Source organism: Ochlerotatus camptorhynchus, unplaced genomic scaffold (genome assembly GCF_037179485.1).
Source record: "Ochlerotatus camptorhynchus isolate MF236.1 unplaced genomic scaffold, CSIRO-AGI_Acam_v1.1 ptg000193l, whole genome shotgun sequence".
NCBI classification, from domain to species: Eukaryota; Metazoa; Arthropoda; class Insecta; order Diptera; family Culicidae; genus Ochlerotatus; species Ochlerotatus camptorhynchus.
Genome location: NW_027040683.1, coordinates 5,228,446 through 5,253,307, shown reverse-complemented (window position 1 = coordinate 5,253,307; position 24,862 = coordinate 5,228,446). Strand labels below are relative to the sequence as shown.

Sequence of the window (24,862 nt, the reverse complement as noted above, 5' to 3'; positions counted from 1 at the left end):
TCAAAAATCGCGAAAGTCGCGAACGTAATCGTATCAACCCTGTAAATGGTTCGACGCTTCTCACCAGGACATACTACGAATGACCTAACATGTGTTAGATAAAACAAACATAAAAATAATCGTAAATTCAATGACAGATGAAATTAAATTAAGGTGATTCCTTGTAGCGTCCTTTATCGCATTATTGCATAGCGAAGCCAAAATATTGAGGTTTTGTGAATCCACAAAGCTAAAACTACGACTTGTTGTTTGCTGAGGAGAAGCAAGCATTATCTGAAATTTACAGATTTATAAACTTCGTAAATAATGGGGTTTGTTGTTTTTAAATTAATCATTTTGTTCGACCATTTTCCACAGAGATGGCGCTGTTCCGCTGGTAAGAAGTGATAAAAATCCCCATATAGAAATTGAGAGAAGTGGGAATAATTCGCTTTCGGTGCATATTCAGGTCAAACAAAGTGAACGACAACCTAAAGAAAATAATCAGGGACTTTGTAGTTCAGTTTTCCCCGGAAATTATTGTTAAACAAGCTACAACTAAAAAAACGATTTTTCCCCATAAAGTTTTACCTGATTTACTACCAGCTCCTAGAGAGCCAAAAAATTCAAATTTGAGAGAGAAAATTTGCTCTCACGACCTCAATCTCTCAACATGCCATGTATTTTGTAGACACTCGATTTGTGTTTTCCCATTCACAGATTACAAAATAGAGTACCTGACACTACAAAACATGTCTGGTACCTCCATATATGCATTTGCTTTAACATTTGAAGTCCCTCCTTTTTTACATATTCTGCGCAAAAGATACTTTATGCTTCACCCCATACATAAAATTCGGCGGGAAATTCTGTGAGGGGTACCAGACCTGTTTTGCACTGCAGTGTCCTCTGTGAAAAATTATAGGAAAACAGATTGTGTCTAGTTTCCGATAGATGTCACCGCAAACAACAGCAGTGACATCTCATGGAACATAAATGCAGAAGCTTGACAAAATGATCAATTGCGAAATGTAAAAAGAAAAAGGACTCTACAAGGAGAGTCATTCCCTCTTAAAATAGAGTGAGCACACATATTGGAACCTGTTACGTATGTCGAGTCGAGTCTCACTTCTGGTCACTGGTCTATTTTGATATTACAAAAATGACGCTCGACTCGACTTACATTGATTGAAATATTTTTTGTAAATGGTATTGTAGTTAGGTAGATTGACATATAAAACCGCCTTACCGAGGTAACGGTGCTCTTCTCCACGCAACCGGGCGCCATCGCCAGATTGTTCCGGGGTGGTATCGGCAGTGGGCGCGCACTGCAGACGATCGTCGCCGGGTCGGCATTGAACGATGTCTTGTACACGGAATCACCTTGAAATTCCACTTCCGATGGTTTGTAGTTTGATACCGGTTTGCACGGCTGCCGCCTCGCTGGTTGTACGTAGCGCTGCAAAGAAGGGCAGAGGAGGGTGAGCCGCGATTATCGACAAAATATGATTGGTAGATAAATGCAAGGACGGATAAAATTGGCTTAGCGCTTTAAACTTACCACCTTTTTCACCGGCGCACAGTCCGGACGGCCACAGGAGCAACCGCCGTAGCACCTCTGGTGTGGTATGTTGCCCTGTGACCGCTGCCTTGGGACGGCAGGATTACCGCCACAGCACTCGGCCATGGCTGGTTGTGATATGCTGCCGGTGGCGAATGGAGCTACGAAATCACATGGAACGCCATCGTCAACATATCCGGCACTTAGATCTTCGCAGGGAACTTCAACAGGTCCTACAATAGGTTCGGCGCAGACTTCAGATGGATAATTGCTTCATTTGTAACATTTTTCGTAGTTTCATGTTTGGTTACAGTTGTTGAAATAGGATTTTTATTTGATCGATAAAAACTTCATTAGACGGAACAATAAGCGCGGAACGAATTCAGCAGCAAGCAGCGAATGGCACCTGACCTCGTGCGAGCCCTTCAAAACGTGCTGAGCCCTGTATCGGACGAGATACAGATATAGGATAAGGTAACTTACCCAGTTTCGCAAGTTTCCATTTCGATCTTGAGTGGAGAATACTAATCGAAGCCAGGGAATGGGTATGTTACACTTTCTAGAGCAGAGAGGCAGCTGAACGGGGCCGGGGAGGAGAAAATTCCGGAACTAGTAATTTCGAATACCAATTCGTTGGGCGAACCAATTTGCGCTACGCTACGCGTGACAAATTTGAAGAGTTTCGTGTGAAAAATGATTTTCGACATCGATAAGCTTTCCGGCTGGTTGCTGCGATGCGTATCCAAACAGAAGTGTTCTTTCTTTCAGCACCGTCAGCACATCAGAAAACACGTGCGCCTAGGTTAGGTTATGTTCCATGATCGGAACGACGAAAATAACGTGACCTAAAAATTTCTGCACCACCCACATTCCCCTGCCTCGCAAAGCTGTCCCGGATTGATTACAATAAATTTCTTTACTCGACTGCACAAAAGGATCCAAAAGCGCTTCGCTTCCGGATAGTGGATGCGACTATCCCACGAAGAGAGGGAGGAATAGCGCCACCGACCTCAATACGTTTTACCCCACGGGTGGCATGGTTATGAACATGGAAAACTAACAATCCTGAGTAAACATAATAAGGCTACCTATGGCGTAGTCGTGCAAAGTTAGCAGACGGCAATGTTGACGTCGGCGACGAAGGATTGTTATTTATTCATGTCTTCTTTGGGGGGAGGGTGGTATGAACAATACATAAGTGCATTGCAGAAAACTGTGCTGTACCTACAAGACTATTTCCCATTAGGCGCTGTACCTACAGGTTGGTACTAGCATACACGTAAATCAACTACGTCCGAGAAGTGGCAAATATGCAATTCAAATGATGGTTTCAACGAAAATCGATTAATTTATTCGGGTTTCGTTTCATAACGACTGAAATAATTCGGTACTTTCCCGGGTGTTATGGGTTATGATATGCAAGGTCAGCGTTTAACAGCGTCCGGGTGGATGGGGCTGAATAATGGGCAATTATTATTATTATTATTATTTCGAATTGAATTTCCACATAGCTTCGCGATACCAACAATTATAAATGGAGTAAATTTGGGGGCCTCCAGACAGCCAGGCATAAAAATATTTACAATTTGCCATTAGAATTTTTGGGTCATTCTTACAAGCAGAATTCAAAAATTCCGCAAATTTTCCGAAATAAATCTGTTATTTTCGCTAGTACTTTAGTTGAAATTTTATAAGAACTCATCCACGGTTTTCTCAGGACTGCAGGAATTTATAGTCGTTTTGGATACATTAATTTTTCTAAATTGTCCATGAACATTTTTCGACGAAATCGAACAAACCCAGAAAACCCAATGAAATTCCCTAAAGTCTCTCCTCTCTTATTTTGGGGTTGGTTTTCTGGATGATTTCTATTTCGCATTTCATGTAGAGATCTTTCTATGCTTTCTAACCAGCGTTGCCAGGCAAAATTTCAGGAAAATCTGGTCCAATTAAAACATAAAATCCACTTTTTGACGTAGAATACGTCTTTCGGGAAGGTACAGGGTGTAAATCTAAAATCTAAAATTGCGACCGTCACGTCATGGTGTTAGGTTTTGAATGCTTATAACTTTGTAATTTATAGATGAAGTTAAAATCCAAATACACCAATCGATAGGAAATACAAATCTGTTGAAGTAAATACTTTTCAAATTTTCCATGAAAAAACTTTTGAAAAATGTACAGATAAAAAGTGATACATAATGTTATCTCTGTATTCATGAAAAACTTTTTTTTTCTAACCCATTCGAGAACCACTTCGTCTACATAATGCTACAACTAGGTAACTAGAAATCAAACGGGACATCGTCGCAGTCATGGTTGAGGTACCAACCACCAAGGGAAAAACCGAGATTGTAGGTGTTCACGCCAAATTCCCCTAATTTGAATCATATCGATTATATTTTGTAGTTTTGTGAACAAGACATCTCTAGTGAACAACCTCAGAACCAAAATTAGAAGAATAGAGGTTAATAATTGTATCATCACACTTTAGAAGCTTTATACAACCACTGTTCATCTAAAAGTGCTTTAAGTCAACTCAAATACATACAAATGTACCATTATAAATAGGCTACCAAAAGTAATAAATAAACCATCCCCGCGATCGGCCGACGGCAAATAAACGTTGTATTATAAGCCAAATAAAAGTATCTCTAACCGCGATTAAAGGTGCCTTTTTATAGTGACGATATCACTGCGTGTTGGAATTAAGTGCGTGAGACACCGGCGATTACCATCGCTCTTATGTGCGTGAACATAAATTGATTTTTTTTTTTTCCAATTCGCAGCAACTTTTGGTCTATAATGCCGCGTTCCTCAGTTTACAGATAAATATTGTGAGTCAGGTGTAAAAGTAAGTCTATCGTAACACCTACCAGACATTGGATATCGACATGATAATCGGCGCAGAACACTACATGAATCTGTTATGCGAAGGAAGGCTCAGGCTAAACGAGGATGGCCCTACCTTCCAAAACTCCGTTTTTGGATGGATCGTGTCCGGGCGTGTATTCGATTTCCGGTCTTCCGTTCCCAAAACGTCTACAACGCTGTGTTCAATGACTGAACTTCAAGAACAGCTGACTCGTTTTTGGGAGCTCGAGAGTTGTCACGTCAAGAGCACATATTCCGTGGAAGAGTCTACATGCGAGGAGATCTTCAAGCAGACCACTGTTCGTGACGACGATGGACGTTTTGTGGTGTCACTGCCCAAGAAGGAGCACATCATTGAACGCTTGGGAGATTCAAGGCGTAGCGCTGAGAAACGATTTGCAAGCTTGGAGAAGCGATTCGTTACCAATCCGCAGTTGAAGGAGCTGTATTGCGAGTTCATGGAGGAGTATTTGTTGATGGGCCACATGAAGAAGGTACGAGAAGAAGATCTGTCCGAGTCAGCGTGCTATTTCCTGCCGCACCATGCCGTGTTGAAACCGGATAGCACAACAACGAAACTGCGCGTTGTATTCGATGCTTCGTGCAAAACTACATCGGGATTCTCACTCAACGATGGGTTGATGGTTGGCCCTGTAGTCCAGGATGATCTTATCTCTATTCACACACGGTTCCGTTTACATCGCATCGGAATGGTAGCAGACGTAGCCAAAATGTACCGGATGATTAAGATGTTCCTGCTCGATCAGAAGTTGCACCTGATTCTGTGGAGGAAATCCCCGGATGATCCAATCGAGATTTTCCAACTGACGACCGTTACGTACGGTACAGCATCGGCTCCTTTTCTAGCGACTCGTTGCTTGGTACAGTTAGCAGAAGATGGAGAATCAACACACCCGATCGCTGTGAACATCCTGCGGAAAGATTTCTACATTGACGATATGATCACTGGGGTAGATGATCCTGAGGAAGGAAGAAGGTTAGTCGAGGAAATGGTCAATCTGACCAATTTAGCTGGATTCACTTTGCGCAAGTGGAATTCGAATAGCGAAGAAGTTCTGAGCGAGCTTCCATCACATCTACGAGATGAACGGGCGGTATTTGACATGGATTCGCCTGCATCGTCCACTACCGTCAAAACTTTGGGTCTTTTCTGGAGTCCGACAACCGATAACTTCTGCTTCACCGTTCCCAAATGGAATCCCACCCCAACCGTTACGAAAAGAACCGTCGTCTCCGATGCGTCCAAATTATTCGATCCTATGTAGGACCTGTCGTTGTTGAAGCCAAAATCTTCATCCAAACGTTATGGAAACTGCAAGTGAGTTGGGACGAACCGCTCGCTGAAAACTTGCAAACCTTTTGGCTGGAGTATCGCAGGAATCTCAGTGCCCTAGAATCCATTACCATTCCCAGATGGGTTGGGTATAGCAAGAAATGCACATCTATTGAATTGCATGGGTTCTGCGACGCCTCTGATAGCGCTTACGGTGCTTGCTTGTATCTTCGATGCACGTACGCTGATGGATCGGTTCGAGTCCAGCTAATGATATCGAAGTCAAGAGTAGCGCCGCTGGAGGATTTGAAAAAGAAGAAACGCAAGCAGTCTACGCCCCGTCTAGAACTCTCGTCCGCTCTGTTACTCAGTCATCTATATGAAAAGGTGCGTCGTAGCACTCAACTGGCAGTTCCCTCGTATTTCTGGACGGACTCCAACATTGTCAAATTTTGGATTGCTTCCACTCCATCGCGATGGCAGACCTTTGTTGCAAATAGGGTAGTCGAGAACGGACCAGATTGCAGCGCATCGAGTTTGGGAAGAAAAGCGTAACAGAATCATGTTCGAATACACCCAGTTCAGGTACTACGGACGTAGTTCGGCTTTGACCATATTCGAGCTAGCTTGGCACTTGTCGAAGGATTCAATCGACCTGCTCTGGTGGGCCATTGTAGGCTTGACGGAACAATTGCTGCTGGGAAAGGTCGAAAGTTCGACGTACACATTGGCCACGGACAGCGTTCAATCACACGTGTCCCGTCTCACCAACAAAGCCAGTGATCAAGCGATTCAGACTTCTGTGAAGATAAACTTCGAAAACGATCTCCATTTGGCACTGTACAGACACTGGAGTGTCCTGGATTCCTTAAAGTACTCCATATATCCGGCCTGCAAGATGAAACTGTGGACTTACAAGGGCGAGAAAGTAATGCATGAATTGCTTGTTGACATGGGGCTACCTCTGGTACAAGCTAAACAAACCTTCAATGCCATGGATTTGGAACTGCGAAAGGAGTTTTACGACAAAATGGAGAAGTTCTCGGAAAAATACCACCTTCCGGACATAATCTACGGATCGTTCATCCTGCAGTACGGCTACCGCAACAAGTACTCCGCCGCCGATTACGTTTAGTCGATGCTGGCCATCCTGGAATCCATCAAGAAAGACCGCACCCCAGAAACCTGCTTCCTCCAGTCGATGGACGCCCTGTCGCGCAACAACAAGGAAATCCTCGACGGTGGTATCGACATCCCAAGTAACATTTTAAGTTTTATGAAATACTGCAAAGCAACTATAAAACAACATTCATAAAACCCTGGTCAAGGCTATTTTGTCATTAATGCATCCACCATAACCTCATTAAGACTAGAATATGTCTAGTTGGCCCACCCTGGAGAAGGTTCTGAAGGGTGTATTCTCGAAGCTCTCAAGATTGATTTACTGCAAAAGGTTGTATGACGAACGCGTTGAGAACCATTTGAAAGCTACAATAAAAGCTATTTAGCAACAATAAAAACCCTTTCCGAGCCGTTTCTCCTAGCCGCATGCTAGGAAAGCATTAATCAAGATAGAAAAAGATTTATGAATCCGATCTTTTCAAAATAATTAAAATAGAAACTGATCATACAAAAATCTTGTTGAATATCCAAATTTATTACAATAGTTCTCATTCAGTGGCCTAGTTTTAAGTGCCATATCAAATTTTTTGTGAAATGTACGTGAAAACATCCAAAAAATTAAGTCCTACGAGGGTGTCGATTTGACCAATTATTTAAAATTGTAAAAAAAATATATTCTTCAGATCGAGCTTGGCCGAGATTTTTTTTTTATTATTTTCGCATTTAAATGTTTGCTTATTGCTAAGTTTACCAAAATATAGTTATATCTAAGGAAATGTTGATTGAATCAGTCCGCATCGTGCTCTCTTGCCGTGCGGATCTATTTGCTTTTTGCTGAAGGAAGTGTTACTACTACCTAAAGCTACAACAAATTTAAACAGCACTTTTCAGTGCTCAACCTGTAAAAATTTTCTACCTTGTTCAACTCTTATTCCTCTTCGATCCTTGTTTGGACCCTACCCGAGGTAATCCTTCTTGGATATCGATTTGGAAAATTCCTCTTCGATCCTTCAGATTCTTATAGTAATCTGCTTGGAAGTCGATTTGGATAAAAATTTACTGCCGCCATGGCGCCTAAACGCAAAAGAAAGGGGCAAACTCTTGACCCCCCTTCTGATGAAATTAATTTGAGTAATCAATTTGATTTGCTCACGGATGATGAGAATGATCCATCATCCAAGAAAAATTCTAGTAAACTTTCCCGGCTTAATGCCAAGAAGGAAAAGATTCCCCCTATTGTGATAACCACTACCGATTTCCATGCTCTTCGCATGGAACTTTTGAATTTCGTGAAAGTTAAGTTTTCACTACAAATTGGACGTCGGGGTGAATGCCGTGTATTGGCTGAAACCTTGGACGGATTTAAATGTCTTCTCAAGTATCTTACTGAGAAGAAGCACAAATTTTTTACTTACGACACCAAAACTGAACGTGTGTTCAAGGTTGTCATGAAAGGACTGCCCAGTGGTGAATCCCTGGATCAGATCAAAGATGAACTGGCAAAATTACTTGGAGTTGTGCCACTCCAAGTAATCAAAATGAAAATGAAATCCCGTCCTGGCGATTCGCGCAACGGTATTTCTAATGATTTTTATTTAGTTCACTTCAAGTCTAGTGAACTAAACAACCTTAAGGCCTTAGAAAAAGCTAGCCTTATGCTCCATGTCCGAGTGAAGTGGGAACACTTCAGGAAGACTGGAGGAAATTTCCAAAACCTCACCCAGTGCCGTAAGTGCCAGGGATGGGGTCACGGAACTAAAAATTGCTACATGCCAGCTAAATGCATGAATTGTGGTGATTCCTCTCACGCAAAGGACGACTGTCCTGTGAAGGAAGATCCTAAGAAATTTAAATGTTCAAATTGTGGTGAAAACCACAAATCCAATTTTTGGGAATGTAAGACTCGCAAAGCGATCCTACAATCTCGTTCTAACCGTCAGGTAGGAAACGCTCCACGTTTCCGACCAGGTACAAATTCCTCTGCTGTTAACAACGGTCAGCGAGGAACAAATTCTACATTCGTACCCGTAGGTACAAATATCACCCCTGCTTCAAATGTTTCATCTGTACCTACTCCCCTTGCTGCTAACAATGTTCAGCGAGTTAATGGAGCTACCTATGCTGCTATTGCAGCGGGTAGAAATCAAAATACTAACCAACGTTCTAACGGAAATTTTGACAATTTTGACTTAGGAAGCATTACTGCCCCCAAAATGGAATTTTTACAGAAATCATTAATTGACATGATTTCTGATATGCTTAAATCTAACTCCATGTTTGATGCTATTCAAACTGGAGTAAAATTTGCAAATAATATTGTCATGACTTTAAAATTCAGTAATGGATTTTAAAGCACTAAATATTGTAAATTGGAATGCTCGATCTCTTAAAGATAATGAAGACGAGCTATTTAACTTTTTGCGAGTTCATAACGTGCATATTGCCGTTATAACTGAAACGTTCCTTAAACCTGACCATAAGGTTAAGAAGGACGCAAATTACTTGATTTATAGAAATGATCGTCTTGATGGACCCTGTGGTGGCGTTGCCATCATTATTCATAGGCGAATCAAACATAAAATTCTTTCTTCATTTGAAACCAAAGTTTTTGAAACTTTGGGAGTTTCTGTTGAAACAAAATTTGGACAACTTACGTTTATAGCTGCCTATTTGCCATTCCAATGCGTAGGCCAGCAAAAGAATTTTCTCAAGGGTGACCTCCAGAAACTTACCCGTCATAGGTCTAAATTCTTCATTATTGGTGATTTTAATGCAAAACACCGCTCATGGAATAATGCTCAAAGCAATTCCAATGGTAATATTCTGTTTGATGATTGTTCTGCAGGTTATTACACTATTCAATATCCAAACAGCCCAACATGCTTTTCTTCTGCAAGAAATCCCTCCACTATTGATTTGGTCTTAACTGATTCATGTCAACTTTGTAGCCAATTGGTTACCCATGCTGACTTCGGTTCTGATCACCTTACAGTAACTTTTGAAATATCCCAAGAAATAATTTGTAATCCCAACAGCTCTACTTTCAATTACCATAGAGCTGATTGGGAGCAGTATCGAACATTTATGGAATATAACTTCGATCCAAACATTCCTTTGCAAACCAAAGATGAAATTAATTATGCTCTTGAATCTCTGACTACTTCTATAGTTGAAGCAAGAGCTGCCTCAGTACCAAAATGCGAGGTTAAATTCGATTCAATTATAATAGACGATGATCTACAGCTCTTGATCCGTCTTAAAAATGTCCGTAGGAGACAATATCAAAGAACACGCGATCCTGCCATGAAGGTTATCTGGCGGGATTTGCAAAAACAAATTAAAAAGCGATTCTCTGCCCTGAGGAACAAAACTTTTGAAAATAATATTTCTAAATTAGACCCGAGTTCCAAACCCTTTTGGAAACTCACAAAATTTTTGAAAAAACCTCAAAAGCCTATTCCAGCGCTTAAAGAAGGTGGTAAAATTTTGATCACAAATTTGGAAAAAGCTCAGAAACTTGCTAAGCAATTCGAGAGTTCCCATAATTTCAGTTTGGGTCTTACTAGTCCTATTGAGAATCAGGTTGCTCGGGATTTTCTGAATATTTTCTCTCGGGAAAATATTTTTGATGATTCCTGGGGGACTGATTTGGACGAAGTAAGGTCTATAACTAAAAAGTTTCAAAATATGAAAGCTCCAGGTGATGATGGAATTTTCTATATCCTCATCAAAAAACTCCCAGAGAGTACCTTGTCTTTCTTGGTAAAATTATTTAACAGATGTTTCCATTTGGCATACTTTCCTGATAAATGGAAAAATGCAAAAGTTGTTCCAATTTTGAAGCCGGATAAAAATCCAGCTGAAGCTTCTAGCTACCGTCCAATAAGTTTGCTTTCTTCAATAAGTAAACTTTTTGAAAAAATAATTTTGAATAGAATGATGCTTCACATCAATACAAACTCAATTTTTGCAGATGAGCAGTTTGGATTTCGCCATGGGCATTCAACTACTCATCAACTCTTGAGAGTTACCAATTTAATTCGTTCAAACAAATCTGAAGGCCACTCAACTGGAGTTGCTCTTCTAGACATAGAAAAAGCATTCGACAGTGTTTGGCATGAAGGTTTGATTGCTAAATTGAAAAAGTTTAATTTTCCACTTTACATTATGAAATTAGTTCAAAATTATTTAACTGACAGAACTCTGCAGGTAAATTATCAAAATTCCAAATCTAATCGACTGCCTGTTAGAGCAGGAGTTCCTCAAGGTAGCATTCTTGGGCCTATATTGTATAACATTTTCGCTTCGGACCTCCCTGATTTGCCTCAGGGTTGCCACAAATCTTTGTTCGCTGATGACACAGGCATTTCCGCTAAAGGAAGAAGTCTTCGTGTTATTTGCAGCAGACTTCAGAAAAGTTTAGATATTTTCTCTTCTTATTTACAAAAATGGAAGATTTCTCCCAACGCTTCCAAAACTCAACTTATAATATTTCCACATAAGCCCAGGGCTTCCTTTTTGAAACCTAGTAGTAGTCACATAGTCACTATGAACGGAGTTCCAATTTCCTGGTCAAACCAAGTGAAATATCTTGGATTAATACTTGACCATAAATTAACTTTTAAAGATCACATTGAGGGCATTCAAGCCAAATGTAACAAATATATAAAATGTTTGTATCCTCTTATTAACAGGAAATCCAAACTTTGCCTGACGAATAAACTTCTAATATTTAAACAAGTTTTTAGACCGGCCATGCTTTACGCTGTGCCAATATGGTCTAGTTGTTGCACTACCAGGAAAAAAGCACTTCAAAGGATTCAGAACAAAATTCTGAAGATGATTTTGAAGTTGCCTCCCTGGTACAGTACTACCGAAGTACATAGAATTTCGAATGTTGAGACTTTAGCACAAATGTCCAACAAAATAATTAATAATTTCAGGCAAAAATCGTTGCAATCCTCAATTGCAACGATTAATTCCCTTTATACTTAGATAAGATTTAGTTTTAGTTTTTAGTTTTAAGATATCAATTGTTATACTGACATGCAGGTTTAAAAAACCTGTTTAAAATACTTAATTGCCAAGACATGAACAATGTAAAAACACTTAGATATATATCATAACAATTAAGGCTGGTACGTTACTGCAGTAACTGGAGCACCTAGGTTAAAATGAAATGTTATTTATTTTGAATTTGGAACAAATAAAGAGTTAAAAAAAAAAAAAAAAAAAAATGTTGATTGAAAATCGAAGATTGTAAAAAACAAGCAAACTAATTGTAACATGGCGGTGACATAAAAGTTGATTTTCATGGGTCATTTGTTTTTTTTTTTTTTGTTCATTAATTTATTTGATAAGGCTCAACCGAATTAACTTTACAGAGCCGAGGATTCTTGGTCACTATACAATACATCTTAAAATTATAGTCAAAAGGTACAACACAATAAACACTTTATCTTCCGCTATCCAAAAAGCCTCCTCCATCAAAACTGGAGCCGCTTCCAGTAGTTTCATTGTGTGGCAAATTGTTGTACGCCAACGAGGGTCAGAGCGCGTCCATTGCAGCAATGGACGCAAAACGTGGTCAGCACTCACACACTCATCACGAAACGGTTGCTTTCCAAAGTCGACGACGCATCGACCGAAAGAACTGCTGATGAAGAACAATGAGGAAGACCACACAATGGTTGCTGCCGAGAAAACAGACGATCGCGTAGCACACATCGAGAGTGGCCTGCTTTTGTCGACAGCCGAGTGAACACTGATGGGTCATTTGTGAAAAAGTTGTTTTGCTTTCAAGAATTCCTTAACAAATTCATAAGGTTTTAAAATGGCTTTTATGAAGAACACTTGCAGGCTGAATTGTATTTATCTAAAGCCATTTTGCTTGATCCTAACCCGTTCAGATTTATGGAAGCATTAATGGAGGCAAAGTTGCCTGCAAAAGTTAAACGTCAAAGTTTGTTTATCTTTCGATAGTTGCGCTGTGAGATCCAGGATTCTTCCAGACGGTTTTCTCCCGATGGATTGGGAGCAGCTACTATATTTTCGAACAGCTGGAAGCGCAATCGTTCCTGAAAAAGATCCCCTTCTTCCGGATGGTTACAGAAGTGCACCATCCAATGATGCAGAGATGTACGATTGAATGAAATTTTCGAAGAGTCTTTCGCCGGATAAAATCGCTGCGTTGGATCGGAAACCAGCTGATCTACGCTAACGAACAGATTCAGTGGTTTGCTGTCGGTTGTTATTTCGATTGTCATCGCAAAATCTGGAGAAGGCTGGTATGTTTTTCAACTTTAGACAATGTTTTATGAGTTCGAGGGCCCCGCTCACTTTACTCTTGTCCGACAGATGGTCAGTCGTTAGTGGTGTGCTGGTTCTTCTAAAGAAGTAAATTTATCTGAAATTGACTTGATTTCTTCATCCTACTTCGTCTATCCTTCGAGATTTCCTTGTCATTAATTTGGCATTTATTAACTATGAGGAATTATCTTTTAAGCTCAATTTGTAAACAAAGTAATTGAGGAGTTAATGATGCACTTTAAAAAGGCTAAAAAGCAACAATAAATGCTTTTTTCTCTAATGCAAAACCTAATTGTTTTATGGTTGCTTATATAGAACACGTTTATAAAGTATTTTATCATGACATTAATAAACAATTGCTAATGACGTTTATGCTTGAATTACAGAACAGCTTTGAGGAGGGATTGATAACTGTTTTAAATTTATTTTTAAAAGAAGGCAGTTTTTGACTTTCTTGCCAGACTATGAAAGGTTTTTAAAACAACAAAAAGCTGAATTTCTAAGCAGGAATGTTTTACACTTTAAAATGCTATATTTAAACTACATGGATTGTTCATTGCCGTTATAAAACCATCATAAATCAGAGTGGATGCTAAATGGTTACTGAATTGTTACTTGGGATGTGTAAAACGCTCCTATCGGCCATCTTCAGGCAGGTGCAAAGTTCACTGGAACTGCACGCCGTTTACTCAGCCGGCCCGTTCCTATACTTCATCCTGCAAGAGGAGATACCGTTCTTCACCTGTCCGTGCGGTCTGCTGATGCTGGCGCGCTTCTTACTACGCGGTCACGTGGCTATCTCCCGAAAACGAAGGGCGCAAGAGCTGCCGCTGATTGCCGTGGCACCGATCGATGTGAATCGAGGCCTTTCGCTACTGGTCGGCGTCCCGCCCGTATGTGAGGACAGTAAAAACTTCTTCGGCAAAGCATTCGAACAGGCGGCTCTCAAGAGTGGGGCGACGGTTTCGCAGGACTTTTTCGAAACCGCCGTCATTCAGATACGACACTCGGACTGTACTAAATTTCTCGATGCACTGACGGTTTTGCTAAGTTAATTTGTCAAGCTTTTTTTCGTTGTAGCCTGTAAGGTTAGTTAGGGTTCGCGTAGATTTAGATATGCTTAGCTTAGTTTTAGTTAGAAGGTAGAATTGAAATCCAGCAGGTTTCAAGGCGGCCGGCTTATGATCGCGCCAAACGTATAATTATAACTTGCATTTATGTAATAAAGAGCCAGTTATCTACAATCTGTTACCAAAGAACATACGAATCTAAGTGTTTACTTCGCACCAGTGTCCCAGCGTACAATCTCAAAAAACAGTCAACAGTCAAGAGCTCTCATCTTCAATCAACAAATCGAACCGGCAACCATAGAGGATTCAGCATACAGTTAAATCTGCACCGGTTCTCAAACCAGTATCAGCGAACCAGTGCACGGAATACGGGATACGGAAACGGATGATAGCCTCAGTCCATATTATCATCGCAAGTACAACACAAGAAGAAATCAATAAGAGGTATTCTACTTAGACGCCCACATTCATCAGGATTCACAATTGTTATGCCAAGATAAAGTTACTCTACTGTAAGTTTGTTACAGGCAAAATCCATTGAGTTTAGAAAGAGGAGTAGAAGTTGTATGTTGTTGGAATGTTCCATATTCCAAGGGGGGCGGTATATGTTCACGCCAAATTCCCCTAATTTGAATCATATCGATTATATTTTGTACTTTTGTGAACAAGGCATCTCTAGTGAACAACCTAAGAACCAAAATTAGAAGAATAGAGGTTAATAATTGTATCATCACACTTTTGAAGCTTTATACAACCACTGTTCATCCAAAGGGATTTCTAAGGAAAATTCTAAGAAGTATCGATAATTTAAGAACCTCAAGGAATTTTTCGCAACTGGACTTTTTCGTGAATGGACTTTTTCGCAACTGTACAAAGTTTAAAGACAGCTTTTGGATTCCCTAATTGAAAAGTGGGTATTAGTTTTCCATTGAATCTTGGTCTATTGTTGTCGTCTAAGAATCTTCTCTGAAAATTTCAAGTCATTTGTTACCGGGGTTAAAAAGTTTCAACTGTCTATGTGCGTTGCAATAAACTCGGGTTTGTCCTTTATATCATCTTTAAAACATGTTAAATGTTCGGCATCATTTTCTGTCACCCCGACTGGCGGTACATTGGGACAGGGTTGACATCCTTCACACAATTCGTCATTCCGTTAACAATACTGTACTCGCTTGTCAAAATAGTTTTGTGCACTTTTGATCCAATCGTTACATATTTTTTAAACCTTTTTAATGATCCTATTAGCCTTGGCATTTAGGTCAAATTTGAAAAAAAAATAGAACTACAATTTTCGCTGAAAATGACCAAGTTCAACGTACTTGCAACGGTAATAGTAAAGTGTAACTACAACAGCATATAGGGCTTACAAAACCTTTAAATAGTAAAAAATAAACTGAAACAATACCTTCTAAATATACAAAAATGTGCTGCAAAAAATTTCAGAAAGGTAACTGAAGAATATATTTTCTATAGTTTATATTTTTAACCTGTAAAGAAGAGCATGACGCAAAACATTATCACAACATTTTTCTATCAAATTATTATTCGGACTGTAACTTTATGTAACTTCCAAGACATTTTAGAAACTTCAAAGCTATTTTCAATGTTGCTCTGGATTTTCAGAACTAATTCTACACAATCAAACATTTCGCTGCCGGTCTTTTTGGGACGATCCAAGTTTTCCGATTCCAGGGTTCAGAAATTGAAAGACAGCGACCGAGTAGCTGGGCAAACACAATCGCAGTGATACCCATGTTGGTAGTATGGAAGCGTGGAAAAATTTTAAAACAAGGAACTTTGTTTGTTCACTGCTATGCGCACTGTTTGAACCTTGTACTTGTCGACGCAGTTTGCATGCGAAAGGAGAAAGCGATTCTTATTGGTCATTCATGTCGGTTTGTCGGTGCTATTACCACCATCTGACTTCAGCTGAATCCAACCACCAAGGCAACAATATTGCAGCAAATGTATCATTTCGGTTGAAGCCCTACTATCGCAACTATTTGACGAACCGATCATTATCGACATCGTCGATGGGATTAAATTGCCAATTTTTTATGAAAGCAGTTTGCACTGAAGAAGATGAACCACCACCAGAGCGAAAAATAAATTAAATCAGCTAAATTGAACAGTAGGAAAACAGTGGTGGGTGGATAGCACCATCTACCATGCACTTTGGAGTACTCCCAAGTTGAATGCACCATAGAAACAATTGCCTCCCCTTAACAAGATTCCTGTGCACGCTAGTCTATCCAACAATTGGAATCATTTTCTGAAAAGGTAAACGAAAGAATTATAAATTCCTACAACAGTAGCTGTCCTATCAAACGGTCGTCTTCTAGCAGGGATGTGCCGTGGTGGAATTTGAAATTGGACCGCCTTCGGAAAGTTTCACGTAATATGTTCAATAAGGCGAAAATCACTTCTGATTGGACTCAATTTAAGAAAACCCTATCTGAATATAATAATGAAATGCGGAAATCTAAGATGCGGTCTTGGATTCAAATGTGTAGAAATATAAACAGTACTCCTATAGTCGCGAGATTACAGAAAACTTTTGCGAAAGACCATATGATTGACCAAGCACGACCGCATTATTGACGTAGGGCTACGAGATTGTTGTTTTTTGCCCAATTTAATTATCATTACAAAATTATTGATGTATACATTTTATTCTAAATAAACAAACATTAAATTCAAAGTTTTGAAATTAGCGGACATTCAATATCCTTAATTGAATTAATTTTTCATATTTCTTAATTCAGTTCCTATCCCATCCAAAATTACCCAAGTAACCAAAAGTTCCGCATTCAACACTTCCAAGTTCCATAAAGTTCAAATAAAGTTCCGACAGAACTTTCAAGTTCCATAAAGTTCAAATAAAGTTCCGACAGAACTTTCAAGTTCCATAAAGTTCAAATAAAGTTCCGACAGAACTTTCAAGCCACATGAAGCAATCCGCACAAATCTTTTTTTGTAACAAAATTTAATGTACGTAAATATGAAATAATCAGTGGCCCGAATAAATCATAATTCTTATATTTATGCAACATTCTATCCAAAAAAAAAAAAAAAAAAAAGTATCTTCCTGGATTCGAACCCGTGTATTCGGCATGTGATCTACGATTGCTAACCACTGCGCCACAAGTGTGATGGAATACCATGTGGGCAAGCACCAATTTAAATTCATCAAGGTGTTGTGTTTCGTACTCAAGTCAGTCAGCAGGCTCAGAAAACTCCAACAATAGGCGGGACAACAGCTCACTTTAATATATTTCAGATGACGTAGTGGTTCGTGCTGAGACTCTCACGCAGAAGGACTGGGTTTAATTCTTTAAACAGCTCCATTACTAATACTAATGCTGATAAATCAATACACATTAATAATACCTGCCTTTAGAAATAACTTTGGGGCTGTTCATAAACTACGTAGACAGTTTTTTCCCCTCCCCCTGCGTAGACAATTGTCCTTACAAAAATTTTAAAATTTGTATGGACCGTGGATAATTGTCAACCCCTTTCATAAAAGTGCGAACTAAATATAAAATTGGTGTAGAGGACAAAAACATTTTTTAATTTATTTTCTAAAAATTCCGTTCAAGTTCCGCCAGAGGCTGCTTAGAATGCTCTTCAATTATGGTACCGGAACTTTCAAGAATAATAGTAGAATAATCTTAATTTTATTCGTTTGGCAGGAACACTTAATGGCCCGGATATCAGGAAGCTAGAGAAGAGTACAGTCTTCGAAAACAATCTTTTACCAAATCAGTCCGCATCGTGCTCTCTTGCCGTGCGGATCTATTTGCTTTTTGCTGAAGGAAGTGTTACTACTACCTAAAGCTACAACAAATTTAAACAGTACTTTTCAGTGCTCAACCTGTAAAATTTCTACCTTGTTCAACTCTTATTCCTTTTCGATCCTTGTTTGGACCCGAGGTAATCCTTCTTGGATATCGATTTGGAAAATTCCTCTTCAATCCTTCAGATTCTTATAGTAATCTGCTTGGAAGTCGATTTGGATAAAAAATTACTGCTGCCATGGCGCCTAAACGCAAAAGAAAGGGGCAAACTCTTGATCCCCCTTCTGATGAAATTAATTTGAGTAATCAATTTGATTTGCTCACGGATGATGAGAATGATCCATCATCCAAGAAAAATTATAGTAGACTTTCCCGGCTTAATGCCAAGAAGGAAAAGATTCCCCTATTGTGATAACCACTTCCGATTTCCAAGCTCTTCGCATGGAACTTTTGAACTTTGTGGAAGTTAAGTTTTCACTGCAAATTGGACGTCGGAGTGAATGCTGGCTAAAACCTTGGACGGATTTAAATGTCTTCTTAAGTATCTTACTGAGAAGCAGCACAATTTTTTTACTTACGATACCAAAACTGAACGTGTGTTCAAGGTTGTCATGAAAGGACTGCCCAGTGGTGAATCCCTGGATCAGATCAAAGATGAACTGGCAAAGTTACTTGGAGTTGTGCCACTCCAAGTAATCAAAATGAAAATAAAATCCCGTCCTGGCGATTCGCGCAACGGGATTTCTAATGATTTTTATTTAGTTCACTTCAAGTCTAGTGAACTAAACAACCTTAAGGCCTTAGAAAAAGCTAGCCTTATACTCCATGTCCGAGTGAAGTGGGAACACTTTAGGAAGACTGGAGAAAATTTCCAAAACCTCACCCAGTGCCGTAAGTGCAAGGGATGGGGACACGGAAATAAAAATTGCTACATGCCAGCTAAATGCATGAATTGCGGTGATTCCTCTCACGCAAAGGACGACTGTCCTGTGAAGGAAGATCCTAAGAAATTTAAATGTTCAAATTATAGTGAAAACCACAAATCCAATTTTTGGGAATGTAAGACTCGCAAAGCGATCCTTCAATCTCGTTCTAAGCGACAGGTAGAAAACGCTCCACGTTTCCGACCAGGTACAAATTACTCTGCTGTTAAAAACGGTCAGCGAGGAACAAATTGTACATTCGTACCCGTGGGTACAAATATCACCCCTGCTTCAAATTTTTCATCTTTGCCTACTCCCCTTGCTGCTAACAATGTTCAGCGAGTTAATGGAGCTACCTATGCTGCTATTGCAGCGGGTAGAAATCAAAATACTAACCAACGTAATTCTAACGGAAATTTTGACAATTTTGACTTAGGAAGCATTACTGCCCCTAAAATGGATTTTTTACAGAAATCATTAATTGATATGATTTCTGATATGCTTAAATCTAACTCCATGTTTGATGCTATTCAAACTGGGGTAAAATTTGCAAATAATATTGTCATCCTTTAAATTTGTCGAACCTCTTAACGGAATCCCTTTATGATCTAACTCCATGTTTGATGCTATTCAAACTGGGGTAAAATTTGCAAATAATATTGTCATGACTTTAAAATTCAGTAATGGATTTTAAAGCATTAAATGTTTTAAATTGGAATGCTCGATCTCTTAAAGATAATGATGACGAGCTATTTAACTTTTTGAGAGTTCATAACGTGCATATTGCCGTTATAACTGAAACGTTCCTTAAACCCGACCATAAGGTTAAGAAGGACTCAAATTATTTAATTTATAGAAATGATCGTCTTGATGGACCGTGTGGTGGCGTTGCCATCATTGTTCATCATCAGACGAATCAAACATAAAATTCTTTCTTCATTTGAAACCAAAGAAATCAAGAAATCCCTCAACTATTGATTTGGTCTTAACTGATTCATGTCAACTTTGTAGCCAATTGGATACCCATGCTGACTTCGGTTCTTATCACCTTCCAGTAACTTTTGAAATATCCCAAGAAATAATTTCTAATCCCAACAGCTCTACTTTCAATTACCATAGAGCTGATTGGGAGCAATATCGAACAATTATGGAATATAACTTCGATCCAAACATTCCTTTGCAAACCAAAGATGAAATTAATTATGCTCTTGAATCTCTGACTACTTCTATAGTTGAAGCAAGAGCTGCCTCAGTACCAAAATGCGAGGTTAAATTCGATTCAATTATAATAGACGACGATCTTCAGCTCTTGATCCGTCTTAAAAATGTCCGTAGGAGACAATATCAAAGAACACGCGATCCTGCCATGAAAGTTATCTGGCGGGATTTGCAAAAACAAGTTAAAAATAATTGAAAATAATGTTTCTAAATTAGCCCCGAGTTCCAAACCCTTTTGGAAACTCACAAAAATTTAAAAAAACCTCAAAAGCCTATTCCAGCGCTTAAAGAAGGTGGTAAAATTTTGATCACAAATTTGGAAAAGGCTCAGAAACTTGCTAAGCAATTCGAAAGTTCCCATAATTTCAGTTTGGGTCTTACTAGTCCTATTGAGGATCAGGTGGCTCGGGATTATCTGAATATTTTCTCTCGGGAAAATATTTTTGATGATTCCTGGGGGACTGATTTGGACGAAGTAAGGTCTATAACTAAAAAGTTTCAAAATATGAAAGCTCCAGGTGATGATGGAATTTTCTATATCTTCATCAAAAAACTCCCAGAGAGTACCTTGTCTTTCTTGGTAAAATTATTTAACAGATGTTTCCATTTGGCATACTTTCCTGATAAATGGAAAAATGCTAAAAGTGTTCCAATTTTGAAGCCGGATAAAAATCCAGCTGAAGCTTCTAGCTACCGTCCAATAAGTTTGCTTTCTTCAATAAGTAAACTTTTTGAAAAGATAATTTTAAATAGAATGATGCATCAAATCAATACGAACTCATTTTTTGCAGATGAGCAGTTTGGATTTCGCCATGGGCATACAACTACTCATCAACTCTTAAGAGTCACCAATTTAATTCGTTCAAACAAATCTGAAGGCCACTCAACTGGAGTTGCTCTTCTAGACATAGAAAAAGCATTCGACAGTGTTTGGCACGAAGGTTGGATTGCTAAATTGAAAAAGTTTAATTTTCCACTTAATATTATGAAATTAGTTCAAATTATTTAACTGACAGAACTCTGCAGGTAAATAATCAAAATTCCAAATCTAATCGACTACCTGTTAGAGCAGGAGTTCCTCAGGGTAGCATTCTTGGGCCTATATTGTATAACATTTTCACTTCGGACCTCCCTGATTTGCCTCAGGGTTGCCACAAATCTTTGTTCGCTGATGACACAGGCATTTCCGCTAAAGGAAGAAGTCTTCGTGTTATTTGCAGCAGACTGCAGAAAAGTTTAGATATTTTCTCTTCTTATTTACAAAAATGGAAGATTTCTCCCAACGCTTCCAAAACTCAACTTATAATATTTCCACATAAGCCTAGAGCTTCCTTTTTGAAACCTAGTAGTAGTCACATAGTCACTATGAGCGGAATTCCAATTTCCTGGTCAAACCAAGTGAAATATCTTGGATTAGTACTTGACCAAAAATTAACTTTTAAAGATCACATTGAGGGCATTCAAGCCAAATGTAACAAATATATAAAATGTTTGTATCCTCTTATAAACAGGAAATCCAAACTTTGCCTGACGAATAAACTTCTAATATTTAAACAAGTTTTTAGACCGGCCATGCTTTACGCTGTGCCAATATGGTCTAGTTGTTGCACTACCAGGAAAAAAGCACTTCAAAGGATTCAGAACAAAGTTCTGAAGATGATTTTGAAGTTGCCTCCCTGGTACAGTACTACTGAAGTACATAGAATTTCGAATGTTGAGACTTTAGAACAAATGTCCAACAAAATAATTAATAATTTCAGGCAAAAATCGTTGCAATCCTCAATTGCAACGATTAATTCCCTTTATACCTAGATAAGATTTAGTTTTAGTTTTTAGTTTTAAGATTTCAATTGTTATTCTGACATGCAGGTTTAAAAAACCTGAATTGCCAAGGCAGAAACAATGTAAAAACACATAGATATATATATCATAACAAGTAAGGCTGGTAAGTTACTGTAGTAACTGGAGCACCTAGGTTAAAATGAAATGTAATTTATTTTAAATTTGGAACAAATAAAGAGTTAAAAAAAAAATCTTTTGCTAAAGGAACAAGTTGCCTGGAGATGCGTTAAAGATGTGATTCATAATTTTCTTGGAACAAATCGGTCTTCAAGATTCCGATCAATTATTGAGAGTATGATAATCGCGTTCAACGATATAAATGTGCATATGTCCCTAAAAATCCATTTCCTTCATTGCCATCTCGATCAACTCGAAAAACAATTGAGAACCGAAACCGATGAACACGGCGAAAGATTCCATCAGATTGCTGCACCATTTGAAGCTTGGTATGCAGGAAAAAAGTTGGCATCTCTATTGGCAGAATAATGCTGGAACTTATTTGAAGCCGAGTAATTAATAGTTGCAATTTTGGTTTATATCGTAATAAAAACAAAAAAGCATGAAGGCCACTTATCTTTTCATTCCTTAAAGCTAAAGAAATTGCCTATAACCAGAAATCTGAGCGCATCCTAATAAACTATATATATATATATATATATATATATATATATATATATATATATATATATATATATATGTTTATATGTTTATTGAGCATTTCCCTTAACTTTAGATCTTTGAGTGAGTACTTCATAAGAAAAATCACCAAAATGAGGAATAATAGTATGTATAATGGTCGTATTGTAGATTTTTGAGGGGGGGTGTCCAATTTGAAAAATAACTCAAACGAGGGGTAAGACGGCGAGATATCGTTTTTAAATATTCTAGAAAAATGTTCCTCTAATTGTTTCCTACAAAAAACTTCTCGTCAGCAATATCGTAACATGTTTAGTTTAGGCAGCACACGACCATCATCGGGACAACATACCAAAATTCATAAAGAGGGTGGTACCAAAAAATTAGGACGTGTTAGGATATAAGTATGTTCTAGACTTTTACTCAGGGGACAACAGGAAAGTCAAATATGATTAATTTTCTCAGTCCTAGAAAGTTGTGTTATTCTTATAATCTGGAAAGACCAATAATATTTTTAAATTGAATAAAATAACAATAAAGTATCATTAAAATCATCGCATTTAAAGTGTTTTCATTCTTATAAGTTGTTAAAATAATTACTTTATGAAAATCTCAACATACAGCACATACTATGGTTTTTTACAGTGAATTTACATGAATTCTAGATTTTTAGGGGGATACTCAGTATGAAAAATCACCCAAACGAGGGGTAAGACAACGAGATACCGTTTTTAAATGTTCTAAAAAAATGTTTCTCAAGTCATTTCCAACAAAAAACTCTTGGACGGCAATGCCGTAACATGCTTTAGTTAGGTACTATACAACCGACATCGGGACAACATACTAAAATTCATAAAGAGGGTGGTACCAAAAAATAAGGACGTGTTAGGGTATAGGTATGTTCAGGACTTTTGCTCAGGGGTCCACAAGAAAGTCAAATATGGTCAACTTTCTCAGTCCTAGAAAAAAAAGTCAGATTTGTTGCTCAGTGTAATTAGTAAGATATAAAATCAGTATTATCTTATGATGCAATTCTAATGGGTCAGGAATACCTTAAATTTGTTTTCCATTAAACGTATTTCAATAAGCATGCACCAAATGGGCGAAATACGGAGCCTCCACCCATATTTATGGGATCGTTACCCTAGTTGTCCAAGCTGTCTAGAATCCAATGTAGCCCAACGCACGCCAACCCCTATTAGATATGCAAACACTTTCACTCTCGGCTGACCTTATTCCAAAATAAAATCGTTATGGCAGCACACCGATAGCACCACAATCAATAACCTTATTCTACTGCCGCTGTTTTTCTTCTTTAGATATTGTGGGTTTCACACAAACACACCCGTCAGTCTGACCTTCACAAAAAAAAAACACTGTTTCTGTTTTTACTCTTCTGCCGAAAATTTCATCTGCACCACTAATAAGGCTATCTGTAATCTAACGATACGAAAAAAAATACAATTCATAATATACACACGCGGAAGCACTTACAGCCAGTAACTGCTGCGAACCGACCAAACAAACTGGAGCAGTCCTCTACACCTGGTCCTCTCTGCCTGGCGTCAAACCGTCAAAAGGAACGAACGTTTTTCCCGGTTTCGGCCGATGTGAACCGCGCGACCGACGAACACCGACTGAGCCTACAGTATTGGGGTTGATCAGGCGGGCTCGCATACCTGACCTGGCTTCTGTGTAACCTCGTAACAACCTACGACGCGACGTGACGGTAGCAGTATGACGAAAGCCCTGGAGCCACATTTTTGGAGGTACACACACATTTTTTTTTCTGATTCGGAAATCAACAAATTCGATTCAGCCAGCCAGCGATACTAGGGTGGTTTGGATGCCCCGAGATATTTGTAAATTTACACGTGTCGGTAGAGGGCGACCACCCTCGCCGTCATCTACATTTCCGTTACAGAATAGAGAATGTGAATGAAACTGAGGCGAAGAGTCTACCCTAGGTATGTATTATGTCGAACGGTTGGTTCTCAAAGTTGCGCTCACCGGTCGGTGGTGGACGGAATGGCATGGTTGAGTGATTTTGCAACCCCCTAAAACTCAAATATCGCGGGTAAATCGCGTGATGTGTGAATCGTACGTGGAGATCCTTGCCTAGGTTATTGCGGCATATGGTCTCACGGGTGAAGTTTAGTCGTTTTTGGAATCGGTAAGCTTCTCTCATTGGAGATTTAATTTATTTAGTTGTTCAGTGCTGCGATGATGTAGGT

General features: G+C 38.8%; 1 protein-coding gene and 1 pseudogene across 6 annotated transcripts in view; one reads left to right on the top strand and one right to left on the bottom strand.

Moving 5' to 3' along the window:
- Positions 1-24,270, bottom strand: part of LOC135702492 (stabilizer of axonemal microtubules 1) — a 38,751-nt gene extending 14,481 nt beyond the window's left edge. The window contains exons 1-3 of one of the 6 annotated variants that reach the window (XM_065223547.1): positions 24,123-24,270; positions 1,541-1,811; positions 1,229-1,438 (exon numbers count right to left, since the gene is read on the bottom strand). In XM_065223547.1, coding sequence (XP_065079619.1) covers positions 1,229-1,438; positions 1,541-1,666 — 336 coding nt within the window. In that variant the 5' untranslated portion in view covers positions 1,667-1,811; positions 24,123-24,270. The other 5 variants (XM_065223546.1, XM_065223543.1, XM_065223544.1 and 2 more) reach the window with 5 other exon arrangements.
- LOC135702557 (cell division control protein 45 homolog) lies at positions 5,741-14,267 on the top strand (annotated as a pseudogene).
- Positions 24,271-24,862: the final 592 nt, after the last annotated feature.